A 20878-nucleotide genomic window follows, 5' to 3' on the forward strand; every position below is an offset into this window, starting at 1 on the left:
GCCTATACGGTCTGACGCGCTGCCTGCCGCAGCAGGCTCTCTCCGCATGGGCTGCTGCACAGCAGAGGCGCAGCAGCGCACACCAGCGGAGACCTCACAGCTGCGACTCGCAACGCCCGACTCGGAGCTAAAATACACACTTCCATGCTGCATGCATACACTGCACGCATTGGGAGAGCAAACTAGCCTCAACGAAACGGCTTCAGATTCAGAATAGAGGAGCCCCGGCCAAAAGAACAAAGACGCCGGCTCCCATTTTCGTCCCAGCTACACCAAAAGAACACCGAAAGCGCAGTCCTTCACACCGTGCTGGGCCCTCTCGCTGGTGTCATCAGCGGTAAGTTGCTGCTGTTGCTATTTCGCCTCTTCGCCATCCTCTGGGGCCGCTGTGCGCTGAGGCGACTGCCGGGCCCCGCTATACACGCACGGATCCGCAAGAGGGTCGCTGAGTTCAGAGCCCTCTCTACACCTCCGCGCAACCAGCAAAGACTTAAGAGGCCTGGCGCGTGACAAGAGCGCTGGGAAGTGGAAGGAATATACTATGCGGCACCGTAGCTTTCCCAGTGCAGCTGAAGGCGCACTGCCGCTTCGCAGAAGGCGAATGCAGGTCGCGCGGCCTCCCGCCCCGTGAATTTTAGAGGCACATACACCTCAGCGCGCACTCAGACGCGCATGCTCCAGAGGCAGACATACCTCAGCGGCCTTCGATTTGGGGCCATTCAAAACGTGTCCGTTTGCAGGTCGCCTTTTGCGCAGATCGCCCACCGCCGTGCACACATGCAGCCCCCAAGCGACGCCTAGGCGAGAAAGCTGACAAAATGGAATCCACCTCCGTGCATCTCCAGAAGTGACCCCCAACAGCCGCTTGTCTTAATCTAAATTCCCGCGTAGCGTTTCAGGTATCAGTGCCCCTCGTTCGAAGCCCACAGGCAACGGCTCACGGTCGAGTTGTCCTCACCACGAAGCATCAATGCACACAAGACGAACATCACGAAGTGCATGCAGGTGAGCAAGCTCTAGCTCACAACAACAGCCCTGAGGCGTCCGCGTCAGGGCTAAAAGCCCCTAGCTACGCTGCTGTGCTCCTTACTTGGGCGCCTGATGATGCCACGCGAAGTCGGTGGGATGGAGAGGCAGCAGACGCGTGCCAGTTGTCTCCTTCGAGTGTTACAGTCTGCACCTGTTGCGCGACAGCGAAGCAGGACAGCAGAGCAGAGCCCATGACACAGGAGGGGCCCCCAACCTGCATCTGTTCTCGGCGGTAACGCCGCAAGATAACCGTAGAAAACCAGAGGCTACTGTGAGATAGAAAGGCTTGCATGCACCATCCTAACCTGCTTGAACTTGTTTGAAGGGATCCGGATCCCCCTAACAAAGGCTAAGGGGCTGAATGTAAGGGAAGGCGTCTGATCTTTGCTTGCTGACGTGCAGGCGTGCCCAGGGGAGAGAGACGTGCATTGGGAAGGTCCTGATCGCGTAATTATTGCATTTGTCTCCCCCCCAAAACTGAAGAAAGCCGCGAGGGCTACAGCTCGAAAGCCGGGGACCATCTTGTTGGTCTTGAAGTCTATCTCGCACAACCGCCCGCTGCCTGCTGTCCTCTGTGTGTCCTTCTCCGTCTACGTTATTCTTGCTTGCTACTGCAGAAGGCTGAATAAAAAGCGTAGGACCCCAACCGTTGCATATCAAGACGACGCAGAAGGCTACACTGCCGCAGCTGCACACACCAAGCCACAATACAGTGGCTCTATGGGGCCAACGCGCGAAGTAGGGAGGTGGGTAAGGGGAGCCCACTGCAGCATGCTTATCTGTTTGTACACACAGGCCATTCCAACAAGACAGAAGGAAACTACAGAACACAGGGTTCTTGCTTAGATGACGAGGTACTCCATACAGCCGGTGTGCAGGTAAGGGAGGCTCGTGCAGCCCAGCAGTCAACCAACAACCACTCCATGCGTACTTAGCAGCATCAGGCGCTGAGCTGATTTACAGTGTAGAAGCGGGGGCTCGTCGAGCCTCCCTGCAGTGTCCCCCTTCACCTCTCCCCCACCGCTGCCCGACGTAGAGAAGCACACCTAGACGTCCAACAAACAAGGAAAAGAAGTTTCTTGGGTCCTTTTGAACTTTTAATTACGTTATAGGTCTCAACAGCTCAAAGACGGTAACAGACTGGAAGGCCCGCTCCGCCTAGGCTTAGTGTGTGGGGCCGCCTCCGAGTGCATGCGCGACTTGAATACGCCATGGTGTCTTCAAGTGGAAAATGCGGAGGCAAGATTTATTAGTAAACTCACTCAGCTACGGGGAAGGCAATCACCCAGAGCATTGCACAGACGAAACAAATGAGGCAGCGCGCAATCCGCCGCCCCCTGCCCACCCGCGATGCCGCTCAAGGGACCGTGGGAGAAGGGGCACAAAGAAGCGTTAAATTTGAGAAGAGCAGCAAATGGCGCATAGTACAGACAGGGAGAACAACAGAGCCGCAACTCTACATAACGCGAGACACGCAACACGAATCCACTAAGGCCTTCCGCAGGTGCAGGCCGTTAGTCAGGCTATAGATGATTGAAACCATTTAGTCCCCCTCCGTGGCTAGCTCTTTATTTGTGCCGTTAACTGGGAGGAAGAAGGATGCCTACGCAGAGATGACTCGACGCTTAAGGGATGAAGGCAATCCCTGTCAGTGCGGGAGCTGCTCTAGTGTGCATGGGGGCGCGGGAGGTGTGTGCGTTTCAGTTTAGCATAGTTAAGGGAAAATCCACCTCCCTTCACTGCTAAAGGAACAACTGGAAACTGCATACCACGGCATGTTGTGACGGTATTATCTACGTCCAGATGGCTCGGAAAAGTCATGTATGTGGGGGAGCAGGGACCGACTTAATTTGGCCGCTCCGTCTTCACGAAATTCGGGCCTCGTTAGGTATGTTTTCTGTGCAGTGATGCGCTGAATACCATTTGGACGATTCAAGAGGGCTGTTGCGATAAGACGAAGGAGCGTACGCAGCGCGTTCCTACGCAGCAGGTGTAACATTTGTGGACCTCGTTTTCCGTTACTTTTGTAGGGCGCTTTTCTGTTCTTGAAAAAGGCTAAAGGCGAAGGCGCATTCCGAATGCATAGGATGGCGATATGCCCTCATTATAAACTTTGAAGTTATTCCTAAGAGCTCGGGCCTTCGTTGTACCGAAGGCCTCCCACCTGTCGCATCCGCACCGCGTGTAGCATTGGGTTGACCTCTATCACCCTTGATTAGTGCTACGTCGAAGGACGGATACCTGCAAATCATTCCCGTTGATTGGAGAGTTCACATATAGCCCAGCGTTTCCCATGTTCAGAGGGGCCCTTCCGCAAAGCAGCAACGGCAGATATGCAATTTGGCCGGACCAGTGCTGCACATGACGATACCTCTGGAATTACCTTTCTAAATGGTACGCAAACACGACGCATCTCTCCGTGCAAAATCAGCGTAGATGCTAGATAACGCTGCGGGAACACTTGTACTGCACGCAACTGCCCATGGAATTTAGATTGTCCTCTGCTCGCATGCAAAATAGAAACAAAAGGGAATCCTGTGGGTGGTATGAGTTGTGGGAATGAGTCAAGAAAACATTAGCGCCAACTAATTGGTCAACAAGAACCACACCTCTAACGGGAGCCTAGGTATAGCAAAAAGTCCCCGTTTGCTTTCCTGTTTTAGGCATCACGGACCTCCGGCCAGTTGAGTCGCCGCAGGAAAAATTTGCTGGGCTCAGTCGTTTGTGCATAAGTGCAATTTCTATGGAGCGCAGCATTCGAACTATGCTGTGGATCTGGGGACTGACAAGCCGTTTAGGAAATCATTTTCCTCACCGGCCTGCACTGGCGCCTGAGCAAGTACCCATGTGCGACTCGAATAGCAAGCTCCTAAAGAGGTTGAACTAAGCACATGCAGGGGAAGGGGCTTTGGCAGCAGCTTGACCAAACGTGGCTGCTGTCGCACGACAGCCCGGAAGGTCTGCTGCTGCTTGGGTGAGCCTGGTTCATGCGCGTGAACCGTTCCTTGTCTGCTGTGTCACAAAGCAAAGAACCTAGGCGATACTGTGCGCAACTTTGCATGCATCCATTGTATTCTGGGTTGTCCCCCGAGAATACAAGCGCCGAGTTAGGCGGGTTTATTCTGAGATCTACGGCACGCTCCGATTGACATGGGGAAAGGCCTGTACTACTTGCAGGCGGCGACGATGAGAAATCTGGATGCTGTGTGCACTCCTTTGGAGGTCCATTCAAGCATGTGTCTCCACAGGCAGCCATTTTAGGCAGAACCTCCAGTAATGCTCTCCTGAAAGGGTTTCCGAGTTCTCTGCCTTCAGAAGTAGAAAAAATTCCTCGTTGGTCCTGTTCCTTACTTTGCAAAGGAGAGGGGCCCTTGTGAGTTGAAAGACCCCCCTCTTCACCAATCTGCTCTGGCCAGGGCCGTTGTGCTTTTAATTGGTTTGGCTGTGCTTCACGTGAAGGTATCGAACACAGAGACGCTTCGCGACATCTCATGAAATCCTCTAGTCGTGACTTAGGCAAACCCGGCTGTGGGGCCTGTAGAAAAGGACCATTGGGTTTGAGGATCAGAGTCGCATGCGTAACAGTATGCACTTGGTGGCCGTTTGAGTCGGATATACGGTTAGCATGCTGCATGCCTTCCTGTAGCTTAGGGGGGTTTTCCGTGGCTTTGCCTTCCCAGTGGTTGTGCATGACACTAGAGAGCAGTGAAGATGATTGCGCTGTCGCAGTCGGTTCCTCTTGGGAAGGACTGAAAACAGGTTCCCTGCAACAAGGATTGTAGGAGTCCAGTAGCTTGGCTGCCGAGCCTTGAGCAAGTTTGCTTAATTTTTCCACTCTATCTGCCCACACTGAAGAAAACAAGAAACACAAGAAGAAACGAGGAACTTATGATGGGAATGTGCAGGGCCCCTTAGAGCTTCTTGTTGGCTCCAATGATACTGCAACCAAAGCTACAAGGGAAGCATGCCTGGCTCATCTTCGGAAAGCCCTTCGCCGTCACTGTCGTAAATTTGCCTATTTTTCTCTATGACGCGGCGCAAGAAGGTGCGGGCCAACAAGTGTTGGTTTTTCATTTCCGAGATGTTCTGCACTTACAGCAGATAACTCAGCCTCACAAGCACGCTTCACAACCACACACAGGAGCTTCCTGTTATAAAAGCAATCACTTGCCCAACCCATCGTCACAGGCTCTGTCAACTAGAATGCAAGAGGGCCACTTCTTTTTTTAACGACTACTCATTAATTAGCTTATGGGGCACGTGATATAAAGAAGTTCATCTCACACCGCTGCTGTAGGAGAAATATTTCGTGATAGGGCCATGTTTTCCGAAGTAGTTGACCTGTCATAAAAATGGGCAGCCAAAGGGTGCAGAGGCGCACTGTGAAGAATTCACCTTAATGTCGGTCGCCTAGACAAGTGTTGTGTTTCGGGACATACACAACCCACTTTCCAAGCATTCTGATAAATATACATTCCCCGCACACCGCTGTGGGGTTTCTTCCCCACTTTCCGGCGCTTCCGCTTTCTCAGCCTGGGCTTGAGCATGGGTAGGAGCCCGAGCTCCGCGAATACATCTTCATCGTTCGTCGGCAACTGTTTTGGAGAGACTTGGCCTTCAGCTGGTTCTGCGGTGGGAGATATCGCTCCACCCTTTGCGGAATTCGTAGCTTCCGACGAGTCCAAGAGCAATATTGGCCGCACCATTATACGGCGGGCAGCGGTGCAATCGGTTCTTCGCGCTCCAGCGTCTGCCGAGCCTGTGCCTGCGTGCGCTGCAGATATGGTTTGGAACTGAACTTGAAGTGAAGCCGCTGCTGCTGGCTGGGGCCGCTGCTGTGGATCGATACACACTCCAGCAATATACTTTAGTGGAAGATACTGGTCTTGATGTTCTCTTGGTGGGTGGTTGTCTGGGGGCGAGCTCTGCGTCTCAACAGGAGCTGGCTCACCTTCTACCCCAAGATTACATGGTGGTACAGTTTCAAACGGGGGGTATGCATACAACCAGCCTGTATAATGAGGGAAGGCTTCGTCAGTGTTGCTGGGTTGGAGCTGGGAGCCCATCAGTAGCCCGATGGCTTCCCGTGTTTCCTCTTCTGTTGGCAGTCGGGCTGTGCGCAACACGAAGTTCCGTGACCACTCACACATCATCCTCGCGCGATCAAACCCGTAGAGCTGAAGCGAAACAGAAAAGACAAGGCAGCACGCATGAGCCACAGCGCACAAGTTGCGAATGGACAATACCCTGCATTCCCAGACACTGGATCCTGCTCCAGTAACATGCTGTTTATAATAAGAACATATTCATACAATTCATTCAAAGTAGTGCGAAGGGGCGGAAACAGAATAGCACAGAACACGTCATGGTTGGTTTGGGCCACAAATATGGAGCCTGGTGTTTTGGCACAATTCTGACGTTAAGAAGCGAGATGCACCTTGCAGGAAAATGATCGTTGTCTTTTGCAGCCATCTACCAGCAGTTCTGATCGCCATGCCAATTTGCTGGGGTGAAAATACATTTTAGCTGCCACATGCTCTCCCTGATGTGATGCGCTCGGTCGAGTCCGCGTTCCTCGTGGCACGGCAATGCCAGGTCGTGCGCACATAGCCCCGATCGCCTTCAGCCCCTTGTCTGGTACAAGTTCCCCAGCACGCGTAGCCGTCACTGCGTTCATTTCCTTTGAGCCGTACGTAAAAGCGCAAGAAGTCTGCAGGCCAACTGGTGGCTTATCGCCCAGCCCCAATTTTTTTTTCTTTTGGGGTCCATGAGACGCATCCGCCACCTCTGTCTGCACCTTTTCAGTAAGCACGGCAGGGAGCAGCTTACTGCAACCCGAATGAACAAAGACGGGTGAATTGGGCAGCTTGTTCTCAGGGGGCTGCATTGTCAGTGAATGCGCAGGGGAAGTCAAATTGTTGGATGGCGTCCACGGAACAGCTACTGGAATGCTGTTTCTGCATATCGAAGCTACCATGCGTGGGGAAGGCTGTTGTGTCTCGTTGCTCTGGGGGCGACTGAGGCGGGGCAAGCCTGTTTCCAGTTCATTGGTGCTACGGAAGCTTGGTGTGATTTTTGGCATACCCTGACTCGTGCTGTGTCCTGGCAACTTGTCGCAACCACCGATACCAATGGGGAGTGCAGGGAAGCGATTGCAATACGGTGAATCAGCGCGGATATCTCTCCCATCCAGCTGCTGTATCATGCCACATGGCTCGCGGTACACCGGGGTAATGGAAGCAGGCTGCCTTTCCGTGCTAGTGTCGGCGGAACCCTTCAAGAACGAAGGGTGTCTGCACAGCAGGGGCTCATCTGACAGGGGGAAGGGTCCTCTTGGCATTTTTCCCTAAAATGTGACGGTTTCGATGGGTGCCTTAGATGATCTTGACGCCGGTTGCTGCTTAACTTTCAGGATGCTGTAGCCCGCGATTACAAGCAGGGAGCCTGCATAGGAAGAGGCAAAATTTCATGTTGTAGCAGTAATCCATGCATTTAGATGCTGCGAAGTCTTCTAGGATACTTGCTCACCTCTGGGATACTTTGTGTGACGGTTTGGTCGTGCGCGAGCAAGCTTGGCACCGCCTCTGAATGCTGTCTTACCGAGGCCCCTTCAAACTAAAAAGGAAATATTTCTAACGGTATATCAGAATGGGTTGTGGAGATGCCGGAACATCCCTGGTTTCCAATTACGGGAAGACTCAGCCGTCCTCACACGCTTCGTGAAGGCGGCTCGAATGTCTAGGGCTGCTAGTCGCCGTTTCCTCAGAGATTTCACAGAAACGTCGTTGCATGTAAGTGTTAAACTGCTAGGAAGAAAGTCTTCGCCATGCAAATATACCGGGCGGCGTGGTCACCGCCAGCGTTGGAGCTACGGACCCCAGAGAAGGTGAAGCCAAAAGCTATCGGGACTAGAAATAGCTAATATGTATCCAAGAGCCTTTAAGCTTAATGAAAATGTGCTGAAACGCGTTTTGCTGGTGGTGTTACTTCCATACGCGACTGTGGTCCGTTCCGCCGTGCGGCCAGTGGTCGACGCCAACGGTGCAATGGAGCGAAGAGCTGATGAAGTACTGCAAAAGCGTTTAGTTAAACCAAACCTACCCCATGTTTCAAAACAAAATAACTTGAGAGGGACTGTGTGGTTCTAAATGCGTGGATCGGAGGTGCCAAGTCGCTAAGCGCAGGTTGGTGTGTTCCAAAAGTGCGGCTTCGCCTGGTGCTAATGGGGGCAAATGATGGAGTAGCTTCCCCCCGGAAAAGAACGGAAACTAAACGGGTGGAAAAGTAAAACAGTATTCTACCGACGGCACTGAAAAGAAATAGCCTGAGGCGGTGCTCGAAACTAGCACTGGAGATCGCATCAGGCCACTCTGGTAACCCGCAGGTCTGCCGCAGACGAACACCGCTCGCACGCGTTCCCATGCAGCCGCGCATAGTCTAGGGTCAGTTTTCTGAGAAAGTATCTCATTTAGACACTATTGATTCTTCCAGCTTGGGAGGAAATAGGAGGCCTGGACTTTGCGCCCCTAGAAAGTAAACTGCAGGCACCACAGTCTGCTGCACGTCTCTAACAGTGCGCTGCGCCCTGCGTTAGCAAAGCAGTTTCTCAGCGTCCATATACCTTTACCACCCCACAAATCAAGACCTACAGTGTTCGGTATGCATCTAACCGTCCTGCCCGTGGTCTCACCTGCATCATACGAAGAAATATAAAAAACAGCGCATACAGGAAATTACTACCTCCCCTTGTCTTCTCTTTCATGTTTTTGAAAAAGGGAAACAGTTTGAAGCTGGAGAGAAAGAAACCCCTCCGCAGAGAATAATGTGGCCTTGAAATCCTCGTTCCCCCTATATCAACCCTCGGACACCGCACTACTGGAGCCCACCTATCCAGAGGTACAAAAATCACGTCAGTAGGCATTACAACGAGAACCTAACTTTGATTGTACGGCGAATCAGCTGGAGCAGCAAACAAGCCGAGAGAGACCCAGCCGTCTCCACAGGCCTCGTGAAGCGCTCGACTAAGAACTAGGCGGTTCGACAGTCTAAAGCTTCGAAAGTCTAAGGCTGTCTAGGGCTGCTCCTGGCCCTTTCCTCAGCGGTTTCACAGAAGCGTCATTGCATTTAAGCGCCAAACTGGTAAAAAAAGTCTCCGCAAGGCAAATATATAGGGCGGAGTGGTCAACGCCAGCACTGGAGTTGCGGAACCCAGACGAGGTGAAGCCAAGGGCTGTCGGACCAAGCCGCAAGGAGGCGCTGTGAATCCTACCTCAACGGGGAGAGAATGCACAAAACCCTTAACCGGCAATCTAACCTATGCAGCGACATTAGGTGAAGTATGCAGTAATTCTTCAGAGCCTTCTAAGCAATACCGAGGTCACCACCTGACCTTCCACTCCTCCAAATTTGAACGAACGATGAGGTAGTAGGCCAAGCCGCTCGAAGAAAGGCATTCCATGATTTGTGCTGGTCCTGTTGTATCTTTCGTCCGTTCCCCCTAACAAGTCCTCGGGGCCTGACACTCTGCACTTCGTAAATGCTAATGCACCTGATGCTCCAGCTACAGCAGGATGGGCAGCCCCAGCGGGCATTTGGTTCTCCCGCTGGGGCTTTGTTGTGGGCGCCTGCTGTTGCTGCTGCTGCTGCTCTTGATATGCGTCCGTTTTCTCACAAAACAGGGAATCCAGATCATCCACGGTGCAGTTGCAGGAAGTTAGAAACAAAATACCGTACTGGGGCATCAGCCTGTGCATGCACTGTACATACAGCTCAGGGGTGCGCATAAGCCAGAAGACGTCAAAAGTTCCTTTGTCGAAAACAACGGGGAAGGGTGGCAAACTTGTGGCCGGTTCACACGAGCACGGAGACAAGCTGCCTTCGTCATTTGCTCTTCCTGCTGTCTCATGCTGCGCAGAGACGTTGTGGGCGGTTTGTGTCTTGCTGCAGCAGCAGATGCAGTTGTCAATGGCATTCTTCAGCTTTCCCCCTGTTTGGCCTGCCCTCAGATGCCTCAAATCTGCCTGCCTCAGGCAGATGTGAATGGCATTGCAACTCCTGCTCCTGCTGCCCTCCCCATACAAGTTCGAACGGGCCAGCTGAATTGCATTCTGCGAGTAGTCGATGCCCGCTAGCCGTTTCAAGCCGCAACGCCGGAGACGCGCCAAGAACTGACCGCCCCCACACCCCACGTCCAAGACTGGAATCTCTGTGAACTCCTGGGATATCAGAGGCCCTTCTCCCCTGCACCAGTCGCATGCGCCTCCCCTGCATTCACCAGTCCCTGGAGACTCCGCGTTGCGGAGTGCATGTGCTCGACGGAAATAAAGCTGCAAGGGATGGTTCTGAGGCCTTCTTAAAGTGTTTAATACCCAGCTTAGTATCTTGCCACACTCCGGGGCAAACCACTCCTCCCCATCTATTGAGGAGCTATCACTGGAACGGTCGCTGTTCCCGCCGCTTCTGCTCATGCTGCTGCTTCTGCTCCTGCTGCTACTGTTACATCTGCTGCTGCAATTCCTCCTAGTGCTCCTGCAGCCTGCTTGACTTTTGACAGTACTTCGTTTATACTGAACTGTGGTTTGGTACGCCTTCCTTGCAGCTGCATTGTGAAGCTCCCGTTGATATATTTCTTCCCACGTGGAGTGGAATGCGTGGCGAGAAATTTGTTCGTCTTCCGCTGTCTCCCCTACAGACTCCTTGCCGCTGTGGTGCTCATCTGCTCCCCGCGCTGCATTGTCTTCAAAGGGTTCATCACCTGGCATCCTGCGTGGATTTCTCGTCTTCCCGGTTCGATTCGCCAGGTGTATCGACGGTTAGCGCTGTGAATATGCAGGTTCTTCACGCAATGACATAAATAAATAGCAATGCAATTAGACAAAAATGAATCATCGATGTACTCAAATTTCTCCCCTTAAGCAGACATGAAATTCTCGCATGGCCCCCCTTGTGGGGCCCTCGTCGAGTGCCCCAGCGCTCTTTCGCATAAGAGGGACCAAGAATGCCGCCTAAACTGATGAGTGTAAGGATATTTTTTATTTGAGCTAACGCATCAATGGTGTTCTAATTGGTGGGAGGTCCCAGATGGGTGAATTATTTTATTTTGAGTTCGCACCCCCCGAGTCACCGTCAAGCCTGATATTGTCGGCGGCTCTCGGCTGCTTTGTCTCTAAAACCCCATTTTTGTGCTAAAAGATAAAGGAATGTTGTTGGTCTGGCTTCATCTGTGAAGGGGTCTGTCGTTTGAGGACTGCTGCAGCGCAAAAGGGACCCATTATATAGGTCTCGCCGTAGGAAGCAAGTCCTGTGCCAGTGTTAAATTTATTTGTAAAGGTCATGCAATATGTTTATACGCATGTATATGTATATGCGTATGCGTGGAAAACGGATGAAAACGGAGGACACACCCGTATGCTAGAGGAGTACCGCACAACACAAATACCGCGTTACTCGGTAATAAAGCTGAAGGCCCCAGCGCTAGAAAGGCTGAACAGAGCAACCTACAGCACCCGCCGCCATGGTGTGCTTGTGAGTTGCGAGATAAGGCCAGGACGCTTCTATCTATCTCACGAAACGTCCGAAGCTCATGTGCCGTTGCTTGCACGAAGCGTTACAAGAATACAGTGGTTGGTTGTGTGTAGTGTTCATGACAAGATTAGTTCAGGCATACGCCAGTCTTTCTGTAAGCACATGCACGGGACCAGGGTACCATCCAGTGCCTGAGTTCGCTCCTCACCACCTTCCGCTCAGTGAGGTAGGCATCAGATCTCACCACGCTGTGCTATTTATCCATATATTGCATAAAACTTATGGGTGCGTGCACCGTCGTGGGGTTGTGTGTGGTGATCTCTCGAACACCATAAAATAATTCAGAGCGCTTAAGAAAATGTGCGCTGTGAATTTGTGTATATGCTCAAGTACAAGCGAGACCCGAGGTGTCCTCTCGCACGACGCAGCTGTCTGGCTGTTTCGTCTTTTCGTTGTCTCAGAGTACTTTTTATTGGAAAAACTGTACGAAGAAGGACGATATCCAGCGCCGTCGTCAATTTCTGCATGTTGGGGTATTCACGGAATCAGCAGCCCTAAATTGGCCGAGGTGACCCGCGCCTACGTACTGGGTAAGGAGTCGGGCAGGGCGATTCTACTAGTCGCCGAGCTCGGAGTGTAAAACCCGAAGAGCTGCAGGACAAGCATCCAAACCAATAATGTCAGCCAGCTCCAAAGGACCCATCGAGATGGTCACCCCTAGAGACATTGTACGGTCGATGTCCTCAGCGCTGTTTTCGCCTGGCGACGTAGTAACAGTCACTACGGCACCAGCACTAACGAGAGCAGCACAGAACGCGGAACCGGACAGAAGTCACGAAAGGCATGTTTGAGAAAGGTCTGCATGTCGCATTCGACGTGTGGTATCTGCGGTGTTATTTATCACTTGCAACAGTTCAACTGAGATTAAACAAATCATCCACAGCGTAGAGAACGAGAAGGCATGGGATAAGTGGTGTTGTCTTCATTTTGCTTATGCTCCAAGACGGAAGAAAAAGCTACATACTATGAAGAATATACTTAAGAAGGGCGCACGGTAAGCTGTCTTAACATCCCAACACCCCGTTAATCTGCTTTGCACACACCGCCTTGTTGAGCCAAGGTAAAGATGGCGGTTAGCGACGAAACTCGACCTTTCTAGTGAATGAGCTGTTGGACTGCGAGTTTTTCAGCACGCATTTCCGTTTGTTCGTCCGTCTCGAACCCGGTGATAGCCTCTACCAACGACGTCTCCGCCAGAGGAGGCATAAAATGCGCACCAGTGACTCTGCTGGGGTTACGCGTGGCGGTTGCGATCTTCATGATGGAATTAGAGAAACTTTTCTTCGCAGTACCCCTGTAGTTCGAGTAGCGGAATCTATGAGAGCCAAGAGGCCCTTCTTACCCGCCAGTTCTCGCTGGCGCTCCCTTGGGAGAAGGTAGAGATCCGAGCGGCCTCTGGAGCTGTCGACGCGTGCTCCGTATTTGCCACCTTAGGGTCTAGGAAAGTGAAAGATAAACGCTTCTGTAGATTTTCAGCAGCGTTTCGGTTTTCCCTGTAGGACTCCTTTCTGCACCCAAACTCCCGAAAACTTGCGACCCCGGTGAAGCTGCGCGTTCGATATACTCAGCCAGGCAACATACGTCTCCGCCAGATGCTGCGCATCAGTCAGCTCAATTTCCGTGCCCATTTGCCCCGAGCCAATGACCACCAGTCTGAACGGGTGGCCATCCAGAGCTCCCGTCCATCCTCTCTCCCGCACGCGTTCGTGGAGATGCGCATGCTGCCGGTGCAGAAGCCACTAGAACGGCTCTGCACTGAACAGCTCAACACCGGGAACAAAGACCCTCCACAGCTGATTCCCTTGTGCCAAACCGTTCCCAACTGCACAGGCGGCAGCAACCTGCTGGGTGCGGTGAGCCCCTGCAGAGACAGACAATGCCGGAAGCACAAACAAGCAGTGAATAGCAAGCTGTAGCAAAAACAGCCACTTATCAAAGCCGCCTCATTTCATTGGGAAATCTGCGGAAATGAACACGTCGAGTTTCGGTGTCGCCGCAACAGACATGCTGACTGGGGAACTGCCCGGCTGTGGCACGAGAGCCTCGCTGCCTACAAACCGGAATTCACATTAATTGTGTTTTTTTGACTCATTGGTAAAACCAGCCGTTTCCGTGAGGAATGCTGGGGCTGCTTAGAACAGTGGGTGATGGAGTTCGCGCCTCGGCGCCGAACCGCCACCGCGAAAGAAGAATGCAGAAACTGATGGCCAGTAGGAGTTTTTCAAATAGTTTGACCGCAACAACTGATTTTGTACTTACAACAAGCTTTTTGAAGACCAGCAGCTATGCACACTTCTGCACGGGCCTCCCGCCCTCCCCTGCTCGCCCAAGGGGTTGGAAGCACCCTCCTCCGTTGTGAAGAAGCCTTGTTAGCCCTTCCCAGAATACACAGACCCCTTTTGTGTGTATTTAATAAAGCTTGGCGGGTTCCTCCTATTTTTAAATGAAGCATTGTACAGACAAGCCTACAAACAGAAGGGACTGGGCCCCCCCGTCCGCTTACCAGTTCACCCAGCTGCGGCGCCTCACGAAATTGGATTTCTTCTCTTTCTCAATAACGAAACTCACCGCCTGCAGGCATTAGCTCTTCATCTGGTGCAAAGCAGTCTAGATATTCGTGAATGTGCAGCAGCCTTCCCCCTGTGAGGCGCAGCGCCCTCTCGGCGCGTCTGTTTGTACTCGTGGTTTGCTTCAGCAGACAATCTGCCATAGAACCTCACGGCTGCTTAGGTCTTTTTTTCTCGTTTTGTACAGCTTGTAAGGGGGGCGAGTAAACGGGCGGGCGACGGGTGGCACTGAAGGCAAAATTGAGCTGCTCCACAGGTTCGGTGTGCCGGTACAACTGAAATCATTTGGCATTAGCAGGAGAGGTGCAAGCGTGGCGACAGCAGTGTTGCGACCCACCTCTTCCCCGCTGTGTATGCATGCGGACCCATGGCATCCCCATCTTTGTCAAAGGCGCCGCCGCCGCAGCAGCAGGAGCAGCAGGCTACCGTTCCCTCTGTGCAGCTCCCGGTCTCGCAAGGAAGGGTACGCTTTGATCGGCGAATGCTCTTGGTGTACGGGTTGTTGCTCTTAGATGTCGTTGTGATTGGCATTACTTCGTTGCAGCATGTGTGGCAGCCGGCAAATCTTATAGACAAGGTCCTCCAGAACCACAGCACTCCGATGCCTGGAGGACAGCACCATCACCTTCTCTCTCCGCAGCTGCATCTTCCTGTAGCTGTTAAGCGGGAGCTGGGGATGTCATGCTGCTGCGGCTGGCTGGCTTTAGCAGTAATGGGTATTCTCTCATTGCTCGTCTCATACACGCCATCCTCTGTAGTCAAGGGCCGGAAGGCCCCGTCCCCTCCGGCAGTGGAGGGCCGTAAGACGCATAACTCCTCCTTATCGACGAGGCGGAGCCGCACTCCAGCTGCTGCGCACGCAGAGGGATATAGGGGTGGGTGCAGCTCTTGTGCGCGCACAGCTGACGAAGTGGAGTTGCAAATTAAGGTGAAGTATCTTCTCGTGGCGATCGCGTCCTTCTGTGTCTTCTTCGCCCTCAACCTCACTGTGCAGATTCACGGGCGTTTCCAGCAGAGCAAAGTGACAGTCGCAGCTCTCAAGAGCTTCACTGCAGACAACACAGCAGTGCCCTCCATGGGCCGTACAGCTCAATTATACGGGGTAGGGCACAGCGAATTTAAGGGATTCCCCTTGCAGGAGGGGGGGAGTCAGAGGGAAGCTGAGGCGTCCAGCAGCGCCTCTGTTGCCAAGCAGAACGCAGTAGAGCTGTTTGCTGCAGAGCAGCAGCAGGCAGCATCGGGTGGTTCGATATATGCGCAAGGCGAAGAGGGCGCTGCGCAGCAGCAGTCTCCGCCGTATTTCTACTGGCGCGATTTCTTCTTCTGGACGGAACTCAGCAGGGAATGCTTCCTAGATGGAGAAATCCAACTCTCCAGCTTGTGGGTGGTGCTGCATGCAGCAGCGCTTATGGGAGGCCGCGGTTTCCTTCAGTCGCGCTCTGCTGTCGTCGCTGCAGATTGAAGGGCGGCCTGCTTCGCCAGGTTGACAGCAGCACACAGCACAGGAGCTGCTCGTCTCACTGCCGCCAGCACAGGCACAGTGAACAAGCACGCATGCATGCATACGTAGATGCATACGTACATACATGCATACATACATATTAACATACATAACATACATACATAACATACATACATAACATACATACATTACATAACATACATGCATAACATACATACATTACATATATGCATAAGATGCATGCATACATACATACATGCATACATACATATATACATACATACATACACACACACATATACATATACATATATATATACATATACACATACATACATGCGGAGTCAGCAGAATACCATATCGTTGCGCGTGCATATATGCGCGGCACTGAGTTATCTAACTTCAGCAGGTCGGTGCATGGCCTGCATGCACCAGGGCCGTGCAAAAAGGACGCAGAGAGCCCTTCTTGTGAAACACACAAAGAACGCCACCTCCGTTCTGGAATGATTCTGGAATCAGCCCTGCTGGCTTTGAATGCACAAAAGTCGACTCACGAGTCTCATGTGGAGACTTCCTGCATTCTTATGCAAGTCTTTTGCAGACGTATGGCACATCGTTGCTTGCATCTAGATAGGTGCATATAGACATCTGCACGCACGTATGCATTTTACGTACCCTCATTGAGCGTCGGCCTTCGACTCTGGGGACGACTTTTGCATGTCAAAATGATGCAACTGTGTGTATCCCGCCCCCACTATGAACGAAAAGCATCTTTATTCCCTCTGCTGTGCGCAGGTACATGTATGTAGAAACTAAAACTATCTCTCCTCCCTCTGCTGTAAGCAGGTGCACACCAAACTGCTTCTTTGCGCCTCCCACACCTGCTTGCTGCGCACCTGCTGTTGCTGCCCTATGAGTGCCATCTACAACAGCGCATGCACTGTGCACGCATGCGAGTGCAGCTGAACCTGGGCCCAGATGAGCAATACCCACTATGGCGTCTGGCCGTTAGCAGCAGCCTCGCTGCTGTCACTGAATCTGCCTGGCGAGCCTCAGGTCCTCCCAATTGGGCGGCGTAGGAAGCAGCTCATGTAAAGCATACGGCGTCAACTGCTTTACCACTACTACCAACTACCAACAACTACTGGAACGAATACTACTACTATACTACTGCGTACACCGCAGTCTACCCTCAACGACAGCCCTTCATAAAGCGCCTGTCATTGGTGGGTCAAGCTGCTTATATTATGAGGAAGAATGATGTAGCTCGTAATAGAGTTCTTGTTTTTTATTGCAAAAGCTACACCATATGGCAGCGGAATGCGCAACATTGCTGACCTTGCACTGAATGTACAAGAAAAGGCGAAACTGACATTGCGACCCGGCAGGTGGCCAGCGAGAGGCTTGCCTCGTAAGGTAGCACTTTCTACTCCAATAAAAAGTCTGCTGTGCCGCGCAAACCCATCTAATATACCGTGAAGTGATTAAGTCGCCCGTGCTGCAGACGCCCGGGCCTCTTCTCTGCTAATGCATTGGGCCTCAGCTTATCGGTGGCTGACAAAGTACAGCGTTGCACTTCTGCACTGCTCGTCATCCACGATGTGTGTAATTAAATACACATGTGTGTATACGCTTGTTTGCCTTTGTTCGCTGTGCGCAATCATAATACATATTGTATACGAAACATTGACAGAGAAAGCAGCAACTGAAAAAACAGCCGGATATTTGCTACTCCTCCTTAGATTCCTCCTTCTTGTATCTTTTACCTGGAAGCGCTTGTGCCCTCAGTTGCGAGCTAGTACCCTGAGGCAATAACAAAGACAGCAACAAACTGACAACAGGTTAGCTCTAACTACTATTGGGGAAAGACCCTCGATTTCAAGCTAACGGCCTTGAAGTGACGGATATGTGAGCTGAACGGGCTGCGCATTCCGAAGCAATCAACTTTACCGCGTGCAGAATTCTCTGTAGTCAACTGTAGGGCCGGTGAAGAACTTCCTGTGGCACAAGACCCAGAAACACCAGTGCAAGGAAGAAGCCTGTATGACTGCCGGCCCTAACAAACTGATGCACTGTATGTATCAGGAAAATTTAACACACTTCAACGATGTACTATTGCTGCTTATTAAAAGCGCTGGCATCAGCAGTAAACGAGCAAATCAACTCACGATTCGACAACGCTCATCTCCTCCTTGGTGAGAGGTTCGCCGAAAGTCATCAAGATATTGCGCATCTGCTGCACAGACAATGTGCCAGTTCCCTGTATAACAGCAGCACCGACACGCAAGACTATGTTAGGTAAAAGGAAGTGCATTAAAAACTATGAATGCATGCACGGCACGATGTGCATTCAAAAGCTTACATTAGGGTCGAAGTGGGCGAATGCGCCGACAAGATCTTCAATGTTGTCCTCTGGATGAGTGCTCTGAGCTGCAAACTGTTGGAAGGTAGAGTAATCAAGCTGGCTTCCATTCTCCTGTTCAAACTTCTCTACATCTGCGTAGGAGGGGGCAAGGCCGAGCTGCCTGGCTAAGACAGCAGCGTCAGTAGTAGAAACCTTCCCGCCTGAGGCGCGCTCATTGTACTTTTCCTTCATTTCGTCGTTCTCCACCATCTCCTTCAACGCCTCCTCCATGTCTTCGTCCGCCTCGCCTGCGCAAGGACAGCCCCACCACCAGCTTGCCGTGGTAAGTACAGAGTGGCCCTCTACTTGCTGCCCGACTGTTAAAACCATAGCACGTAAGTTGGTCTATATCCGCTGCTTCCTTGTCAATAACTGCACTGCGACGCCGTTGACTGGCGTATACGTAATGGAACTAATGGAACCATCGTGTACGGGTGAGGCTTACTCCACCCAGGAAGAAGAGGGTAGCTAGCTACGCATTAGGTATTACCGTGGACTCACCTTCCGAGCTTTCTGTCTCGTACGCATCTTCCTCAGCAACGGGCTTTGGCTTCCACTCGAACCCCGGAATCCACATGAAGTAGTTGAGCTCCTCATCGTAAGGCTCTAACACCTCTCCAGGGCGAGGTAACTTGTGATAGCAAATAGGGCATCCTTTCTCTGCGCGGCCCATCTTCCTGACTCAGTTGGTGGCGCAGGGGAATACAAGGGGAGTCAACTATCTCTACAGGAAAAAAGGCCCAGGGGAAGAAGGTAGTTGAGAGAAAAGCACCAAATCGGTGGGCTTCTGGGCTGCAGCAAAACAACAAGACGCCACTAAGAACACTCCGTCTACTAGTTTCCTCAAGAGAGTGGATATTGCGGAGAAACAATACGAAGAAAACGATTGCTCCGCGCCACAAGCGGCGGGTCGTCGCACCCTCTGTTGTGCTGCTCCTCGGCTGGAAGCTATGGCGTCGTAATATTTGGAGGGCTTTAGCAAGGCATTCACACACGTCAATAAAGTCAAATAAAGCACAACTCTTAATGAACACCTCAGATGAGAACACACGCTGCAGAGCCTTGAACGCACTCTACGCATGGCGAAGGTAACTCGTACACCATTGGACAGCCCTTCCGCCACACATGATTAGAAAAATGGTCGTCATACAAGGAAAACTTGTTGAATAAACGTCAGAAAGTCTGGGAAGCGCTCACTAGAACAGCTTGCACATCATCGATGCAGTTTGAACGGGCCGCCGCGCCCAGCGAGTTGCGGGCACAGGTCTCACCTTTGTGTTTGTCGCTGTAGAGCGCCTTGAAGTCCGTAAACAAACTTACAACTATAAAATATAGGACGATCAGAACATGCACGAAAGCAGTGGTACAGGCGCTTGGTGACGGTGGGGCATCTGCGAGGCTCGACAAGCCACGAGCGACTGATTGTGGTCTGTTCAGCCGAGTGTATACGGACCAGGCGAAACTTAACCAAACGAAACACTTCTTTGGCACCATGCAAAATAGGCAAATTCAAGAGAACATATTGGGAATTATTTATGCTTTTTTGCCTCTCTTCCCCTCACACAATCGGCGAGAGGCGCTCCCATTCGGAGCGACCATTTTGAGGATTGGTACACCATTGTTCGGCAAAAAACACATTTCAGCTGCGTAATTTAAAACGAATGATAATACCGTCACAATATGAATGCGGGTTGTTTCTGTGGCGTTATAATTGCCATTTTGGGCTCTTCATGCGCTACGCTGAACAACCACCCCAGTCGGAATAGGTCGGGTTGTATTGCCGGGTTCCACCGTCCAGGCTTTGTTGCTCGCTCCTCCCCGGAAGATCACCCAATATAACGTTTTGCATCATATAGAGCACATAAAAAACTGCTTGGGGACGTTTATCGGGATTCGTTTCGTGTGGTTTGGGTGATATCGAGTGCTCACCCTTCCATGCGACAGCGCCCCGCTACACTCAGCCTCTGTTAACGTCGCCTTTCGATCTTAGAAGAAATACTGCATCATAAAACGTGCAAACAACTTGTGCTCTAGAGATGGAGGTGAAGTATTCATTCAGGTAGGAAATGGGAGAGGATATTGCCCAATGGCGTTTTCTTGTAAGCAAATACACAGGGACGACGCTGAAGAATCGTCCCATCCAAAAGCGCGAGTCAGTGCCCAAGGTCACAAGCTGAAGCTTTTTTTCAGAATGCTAAAGCTACGTTTTCTTCCCGGTCCTCCATATTACTTTCCGAAACGCGTAACATTTTGTTGGAGCATGAAAAGGGCTAAAAGGCTGTGCCAGCACTCTCGTCCAGCAACCCCTACGCGAAGAATGCGTATTGTCGAATTCAGTTTCACACTCTTCAGTGTGACACCGAATTCGACAGTGCGAATTCTTCGTGTGGTTCCTCAGCATCAGCCCGGCTCTGGTTGATTTGAACGTGGTTGCCGTTTCGTACGCGCTTGTCGACGTGTTCTTCTATTCTAGATGAAATCATAATCTCATCCGGCTGTTGCAGGGATGTATACAAAAGTGTTCACCGTTTTTCAATCTAGCACTGAACACCTATTCACAGCTCAAACTTGGAAGGACGAAAACAGGCCCGGAAGCGGCCCATACAAGGAAAATATAAATGTTTGGGCTATAAATGCTAGATGCGCCAGAAATAAATAACATAGAAACCGAGAGAAAATGGAAGCCTGCGAATCTAGCACGCAAAAAGCAAGGGAGACGTATTCACTGGCGTGTGTGCCTGTTTGCAACAAACAAGGCCACTCAGTACGTCACTTCAGGAGCATGAAGGAAAGGAAAGAAATGGAGAAGCACGCATTTGAGTAGTGCCACCA

General features: G+C 51.6%; 4 protein-coding genes across 4 annotated transcripts; 1 reads left to right on the forward strand and 3 right to left on the reverse strand.

Annotated features, from left to right (window-relative positions):
* Positions 1-4980: 4980 nt before the first annotated feature.
* EAH_00019070 (hypothetical protein, conserved) lies at positions 4981-7369 on the reverse strand (the record flags this gene model as incomplete). The annotated part of the gene is made up of 3 exons (XM_013393700.1): positions 4981-5120; positions 5516-6206; positions 6506-7369. 3 exons carry the CDS (start codon positions 7367-7369, stop codon positions 4981-4983), a joined length of 1695 nt encoding a protein of 564 aa, XP_013249154.1.
* A 2011-nt stretch (positions 7370-9380) lies between these two features.
* Positions 9381-10790, reverse strand: EAH_00019080 (Chromosome II, complete genome, related; the record flags this gene model as incomplete). Its single annotated transcript, XM_013393701.1, has 1 exon — positions 9381-10790. One exon carries the CDS (start codon positions 10788-10790, stop codon positions 9381-9383), a length of 1410 nt encoding a protein of 469 aa, XP_013249155.1.
* A 3757-nt stretch (positions 10791-14547) lies between these two features.
* On the forward strand, positions 14548-15642 carry EAH_00019090 (hypothetical protein, conserved; the record flags this gene model as incomplete). The annotated part of the gene is made up of 1 exon (XM_013393702.1): positions 14548-15642. One exon carries the CDS (start codon positions 14548-14550, stop codon positions 15640-15642), a length of 1095 nt encoding a protein of 364 aa, XP_013249156.1.
* Positions 15643-17588: 1946 nt separating this feature from the next.
* EAH_00019100 (myosin light chain TgMLC1, putative) lies at positions 17589-18719 on the reverse strand (the record flags this gene model as incomplete). The annotated part of the gene is made up of 4 exons (XM_013393703.1): positions 17589-17640; positions 17811-17902; positions 18005-18294; positions 18548-18719. The coding sequence occupies 4 exons, from the start codon at positions 18717-18719 to the stop codon at positions 17589-17591; spliced, it is 606 nt and encodes a 201-aa protein (XP_013249157.1).
* Positions 18720-20878: the final 2159 nt, after the last annotated feature.

Source organism: Eimeria acervulina, genomic scaffold (genome assembly GCF_000499425.1).
Source record: "Eimeria acervulina Houghton genomic scaffold, Eah_scaff127, whole genome shotgun sequence".
NCBI lineage: Eukaryota > Apicomplexa > Conoidasida > Eucoccidiorida > Eimeriidae > Eimeria > Eimeria acervulina.